This window comes from Scomber scombrus, chromosome 14 (genome assembly GCF_963691925.1).
Source record: "Scomber scombrus chromosome 14, fScoSco1.1, whole genome shotgun sequence".
Taxonomy (NCBI): Eukaryota; Metazoa; Chordata; class Actinopteri; order Scombriformes; family Scombridae; genus Scomber; species Scomber scombrus.
In genome coordinates this window covers 22743542-22750061 of record NC_084983.1, presented here as the reverse complement: position 1 = coordinate 22750061, position 6520 = coordinate 22743542, and the positions used below count along the sequence as shown (strand labels likewise).

At 41.8% G+C, this 6520-nt stretch overlaps 1 protein-coding gene across 1 annotated transcript; it reads left to right on the top strand.

Moving 5' to 3' along the window:
- Positions 1 to 99: 99 nt before the first annotated feature.
- pou4f3 (POU class 4 homeobox 3) lies at positions 100 to 1593 on the top strand. Its single transcript, XM_062433197.1, has 2 exons — positions 100 to 216; positions 655 to 1593. The coding sequence occupies exons 1-2, from the start codon at positions 100 to 102 to the stop codon at positions 1591 to 1593; spliced, it is 1056 nt and encodes a 351-aa protein (XP_062289181.1).
- The last annotated feature ends 4927 nt before the right edge of the window (positions 1594 to 6520 follow it).

The following is a 6520-nucleotide window of genomic DNA, read 5'->3' as shown; positions in this document are numbered from 1 at the left end:
GTCTGGTGAAGGAGAGCAGAGGAGCGCTGTAGCTTTCCGCTCCCCGGCTTTCATGTCAGGGGCCACACTGCTTGCGAGGTGCTTGCAGGGAGGAGGAGGATGACCATGAACGGCAAGCAGCATTTCTCCATGCACCCGGCCCTGCACGAGCCCAAGTATCCCGGCCTGCACTCAGGCTCGGAGGGCATGCGCAGAGTCTGTCTGCCCGCCCCGCAGGTACGTTCAGGTCGGGGAAGAATGGCTGTGGACTATACTGAGGTGAGAGGAGGAGAAACAATATCACACTGGAAATGTCTGTAAAGTTGTTTTGACAGGACTTTGTTCTATCCGATATCTCTCTCTCTCTCTCTCTCTCTCTCTCTCTCTCTCTCTCTCTCTCTCTCTCTCTCTCTCTCTCTCTCTCTCTCTCTCTCTCTCTCTCCCTCTCTCTCTGGTGTCCCCCCCCACCCCCCACCCCCCCTCCTCACCCCCTCTCTCATCCACATGTCTATTCAAGCAATACTCTTGCTTTCATATTAATTTTTATGACCTGCGCTTTGAGGAGGGTTATCTCCTCTCCTCGGCGCTGCTTGCCTTTGGAAAATGTTTTTTAGATCCTGAGAGCTGCCTGACAGAATTCCCCACTGACTCCAGTATGCGCACTCTTGCTTGCAGCTGCAGGGCAATATATTCGGAGGCTTTGATGAGAGCCTGCTGGCACGGGCAGAGGCTCTGGCGGCTGCTGACAGCATTGTCTCTCACGGAAAGAGTCACCCGTTCAAACCAGACGTGACTTACCATACCATGAGCAGTGTCCCCTGCACCTCAGCCGCCTCGTCTTCCTCCACCACCGTGCCCATCTCCCACGTCCCCTCCACCATCGCCTCCCACCACCACCACCACCACCACCACCTCGGACAGACCCTGGAGGCCGGGGACCTTCTGGACCACCTCTCCACCAGCCTGGCCGTGACCGGGATGGGTGCTCCGGAGCCTCCCGGGATGACGCCGGGGCACCACCACCAGCACCCTCACCACCACCTGCAGACCATGGGGCAGCTGCACCAGGCGATGGCCAACATGGCCCACCCTCACTCCCTGTCAGTGCACGGCGGCATGGCGTGCATCAACGACGTGGAGTCGGATCCAAGGGAGCTAGAAGCCTTCGCCGAACGGTTCAAACAGAGGAGGATCAAACTCGGTGTGACCCAAGCGGACGTCGGGTCGGCGCTGGCCAACCTCAAGATCCCCGGAGTGGGGTCATTGAGCCAGAGCACCATCTGCAGGTTCGAGTCCCTCACTTTGTCCCACAACAACATGATAGCACTCAAGCCAGTTCTCCAGGCCTGGCTGGAGGAAGCCGAGGCTGCGTACCGGGAGAAAAGCAACAAGCCGGACCTTTTCAACGGGAACGAGAGGAAAAGAAAGCGCACTTCCATCGCCGCGCCGGAGAAACGCTCTCTCGAGGCTTACTTTGCCATCCAGCCACGGCCCTCCTCGGAAAAAATTGCGGCAATCGCCGAAAAACTGGACCTGAAAAAGAATGTGGTTCGAGTGTGGTTTTGCAACCAGCGGCAAAAACAGAAACGAATGAAATACTCTGCGGTGCACTGAGTTTCACACATCATGAATAACATAGCCTACTACATTTTTGATCGAGTGATTAATAATAGCCTAAGTAGCCTAACTAACAGGGATTTATCAACAGCTCCTCACGTCATCTGGGATTATCTCCAAAAAAAAAAAAGACTTCAGTTTTTCATTTCGTGTCACTCACTCTTCGTTGTTGCACTTTTTTTCTCCGATTTTGTTATTCAAATGGGATTATAGAGGACTGTGTTATCGATCTGTGAGGGGTGATTATTATGTTGTTGATTATGTATCTTGCACACAAGGAATTTCCAGCATAAATACACCCTGGCTGTTTGTCACATTCAGGGATATTAACTCACTTTTTTTATTATATTAAAATGACATTTATGGGCTATTTTAATTATCAGTGGTGTTACACTTATGCTAAATGAAGAGTGGGTCTCTAAAAAGACAACTGTGTGGAAAGATAATTAGAATTAGTTTATATTGTTGATTTATCGTCCACATCACTGGCTCACAACTGTGTCCTCACCTGTTTTGTTTTGGGTTATTTTTTAATACATAAATGCAGAGTTTAGTATAAGAATGGGATTCAGAAATTCACCCACCTTATTAAACCAAAACCACGATTTTTACAAACGAATCTGCTCTTTCCGTGAACTGTGTGATAGTAATTTACTTAAACACACACACACACCCACACACAAAGAGAATAACTAAAATAGCTACTACTTTCACATGACACACTGAGTCTGTTTATCTTTAATTATTTAGATATGGAAATGACACTTTCATAATGAGGCACATCCGTGTGACTTTGGCTGCTGCTATATTTGAGTATTTTGATGTGAACATGTTTTTTTTTGGAGCATTACAGGTGAGCTATATATTTATATAGCCCAGATATATACCGTATATAGGCCTACATCACCTCATTTAAGTATTTATTTATTTATCCTCACTTTTGATTTCACTTGAAAAAAATGTGTGAAGTTTAAACCTAATAAATTATTGGTTATTTTCTAAAATTCCTCTGTTATTTTTGTGCTTTATTAAATTGTATTATTTTAATCTTGAGGCGACTGCCCGAGCAGGGCCTCAATGCGGTGTAGAAATTGTTCAACCAAAGGCCAAAAAAGAGAGAGAGAGAAAAAAGAAAAGAACAAGCACACAATGTGTTTTCCTCTGAAACTTCTGAATTCTCATCAACGCATCAATAGGCGATAACATCTTTGTAAACTGTTTGTTTAACTGAAACTGTTTTATTTATGAATTCCCAAAGCTCTGCTTGGATTAAATATGTATTGTCGTGTGTGATATAAGCACGGCGGACAATACATATGCACAGTCATTTTCACACCGTTGAACGCACGTCTCCTACACGCTACTAATGGCCCCTTCCTCTCTAATTAGTGCCGTTTTTTAATTATGGATGCCCTTATGTCACTGGTGTTATGTCGTGCATGCATGGGGGTTTGAAATTATTAAGTCATGACGATGCAATATTAATTATATATTGGTATAAAACGAAGTAATGTGGAGGAGTTGGGAGGAGAAGTCTGACTGGGAACTGTGGTGACTCCAGGGAGAGACACGCTGGATACACAACAGGTTGACGGAGGAAAGAGGACGATATGGTATTAGTATGTGTTTTTTATTAGCTTTTCTCGTTTAAAGTAAGTATTTATCCATTATTATTATTATTATTATTATTATTATTATTATTATTATTATTATTATTATTATTATTATTGTTGTTATTGTTGTTGTTGTTATTGTTGTTGTGCGTTTTTTCAAAAAAATCGATTTTCAAAAATGTTATTGTTTATTTAACAAGAGCCAACCTTGCCATTTTACATCACTATTATTATTCCTATCATTATTACTATTAGCCAATTAAAGTATTGTTATTTTCGTTTCAATTAAGCGTGACTACTGAATGTCACTTATTTCTCCGCCTATTTTACTCTGTAGGCCGTTTTGTGAAAATGACTCCTAATTTTTGCGTATTCTCTGCGCACTAAAGGCTCACACATGATGGACTGCCTCTCTTTTTTAATAATAACCAAACATTTCTGAAAATAAAAACCTTCCACCGGAATCTTCTCAGTCAACATGACCTGCGGTTGTGTGATTTTTCCCTGAGAGAGATTGATACTCTGCAATTACAGTACACCGCATTCATTAATATTCTCTTTGATGCTGAGAGTTGATTAATTACAGTCTGTAATTTATGAAAGGGGGAAGGAGGAGATCTAAACATGCAAATGGTAATTGTTAACATTAACATGCCCTTTATCTAAACTGTGTCACATTTTTATAACATGTTTATTTGGAAAATATTTGACGCCAATCCCTCTAAAATTATATGATTGGGCCATCGACAAATCTTCGTGTTCAATTTGGTATTTCTGACGTAAATGTGAGGTTAAAAAAGGAGCTTCGCCGTGTGAATAATTGATCTTTGTAATACCCGTATTGATATCATAACGCACTGGCTATGTGGTAAGTTGAGCTGAAGGCTTGTGAGCGTTAACAGCATGTGGCGACTGAGGGAACGTCAATTATTCAGCAGCAGCTCAAAGGTATATTACATTTTCTCATGCAATAATGGAGGTGAGTTGGGTCTACGGGGCAAATTTGTGCATTATCATTAATGTGAAGCTGCTTTGAATCAAAAAAACGTGAATTGATACACAGTTAAAACACCTGACAATGAATAATCTTAATAGAAGACTCAGAGAAATAAACAATATGTTGTATTAAAGCTATATTGTGTCATTGACTCTTGATGCTTTGACAGTATCATTGCTGTGACATTCATGCAAATTCACTTGAATTTAGAAAATAGAAAAAAAGAGAGAGACAGACAGTTAAAGAGAAAAGAGACGAGGGGTGGGAGATATAGAGTCATTACTGTGTGTGTGTGTGTGTGTGTGTGTGTGTGTGTGTGTGTGTGTGTGTGTGTGTGTGTGTGTGTGTGTGTGTGTGTGTGTGTGTGTGTGTGTGTGTGTGTGTGTGTGTGTGTGTGTATGGGTCTGCTTGCTTGAGATGTTTCCATGCAAGGAAGACTATTTTTGACAGAATGAGGATGAAAGCTGTGTTTAATTGCTGAATGCATGCACATATATTCTCTCTCTTTCTCTCTCTCTCTCTCTCTCTCTCTCTCTCTCTCTCTCTCTCTCTCTCTCTCTCTCTCTCTCTCTCTCTCTCTCTCTCTCTCTCTCTCTCTCTCTCTCTCTCTCTCTCTCTCTCTCTCTCTCTAACACACACACACACACACACACAGGGTGGCTGTCATTCCTGGGAGCAGCGTCAGGGAATGCGAGGGGAGGGGTGGGAGCCAAGACGCCCAAAACTCAATAATTCATCCAATGCCAGTAGCAACAAATGAGTGTGACCAGAGCGAAAGAAGACAGCTACCTCTGCGCTCTCTATTAGTCATCTTCTATTATCATCAGAGGCCAAACCAGCTCAGGATGAACCTGCTGCTGAGTCTTACACACACACACACACACACACACACACACACACACACACACACACACACACACACACACACACACACACACACACACACACACACACACAGGCTACCTGTGTGCAGCAGCATGGACACACACACACACACACACACACACACACACACACACACACTGAGATTACGTTACTCTCTGGAAACTTGAGGCCTGCACATGATGGGTGTCTTTTAAATGTGTAGTAGGAGATGTTGTCTATCTGTAGCTTCTGTTCTTTCTCTATTCCTTCAGTTGATAGAGATCAGTGGTGGAAAGTAAAGAAAAACTTTTATCCAAGCACTGTTTTAAGTACAATTCCAAGAACTTGTGCTTTAGTATAATATTTTAATTTTTAAATATGCAGTACCAGTCAAAAGTTGGACACACCTTAAGGCGTGTCCAAACTACAGTACATTTTACTGTACTGTTAATATAATTTTGTATACTTTTGAATACAGGACTTTTACTTGTAAGTAATGCTACTTTTACATAAGTAATACTTCTGCCATTTTTAGTTCACTGGTTCAAGCCTCTCAAATGTGAGTGTTTCCTTCATTTCTCTGTGTATAAACTGATTTTTTTTGGTTTTCAATAGAGGACATCTCTTTGGTCTGTAGGGAACCTGTGATGGGTATTTTTTATTATTTTCCCAGGTTTTTATTAATTAATTAATTAATCATTTGAAATGTCAATGTCAAAATGTCAACAAATAATGAAATGAATGAATTGCAATTAAATAATGAAAACGGTGTCATGACTACATGTGCCTACAGTATTTTCAATAATTAGAATAATTTTGTGACTCCTTCACAGCATTCTGAATTTAAAGCAAAATGTTGGTCCATGTTGCTGTTACTTACATTTTATCAAATGCATTTAATCAGTTATTTATGAGTTAAAAACAGTACAGTAGTACATTCTTAAATATCAACACCTCCTCTTCACATGAGATAATTATCAATCTGTTATCGCACTGAGCAACAGCTCTGCAGGGAGGCCAGTGAACTTCTGCGATGGAGAAACATTTGAAGTCTCATAGTCTGTGTGTGAGGTCAAACTGTCTGCTAAGTAACACACCATGCAATATGCAGAGACTATTGAGATGAACACACACACACATAAAGAGATGGGAGAGCAAGAAAGATCCCCCCTCTGGCCATGATGAGAGGACAGTGGTCCATATTTTAGCATACATTATATAATTTTATGTCAGTATTTTCCCACCCCAGACCGAGCTCTTCTGATGTGTTTATCTTTGCTCTAATTCCAAATATACAAAACTAGAGTGTGGATTTGAAAGGACAAAGGAAGGGCAAGGGGCATTATATCAGACACTCAAAGAAACTCACTTATAAGCTCTTGCTTAATTCATTCAGCAGGCCCTAAGAACAGTATTATACACTCCATTCATAATTCAAGTCCTCTCCATT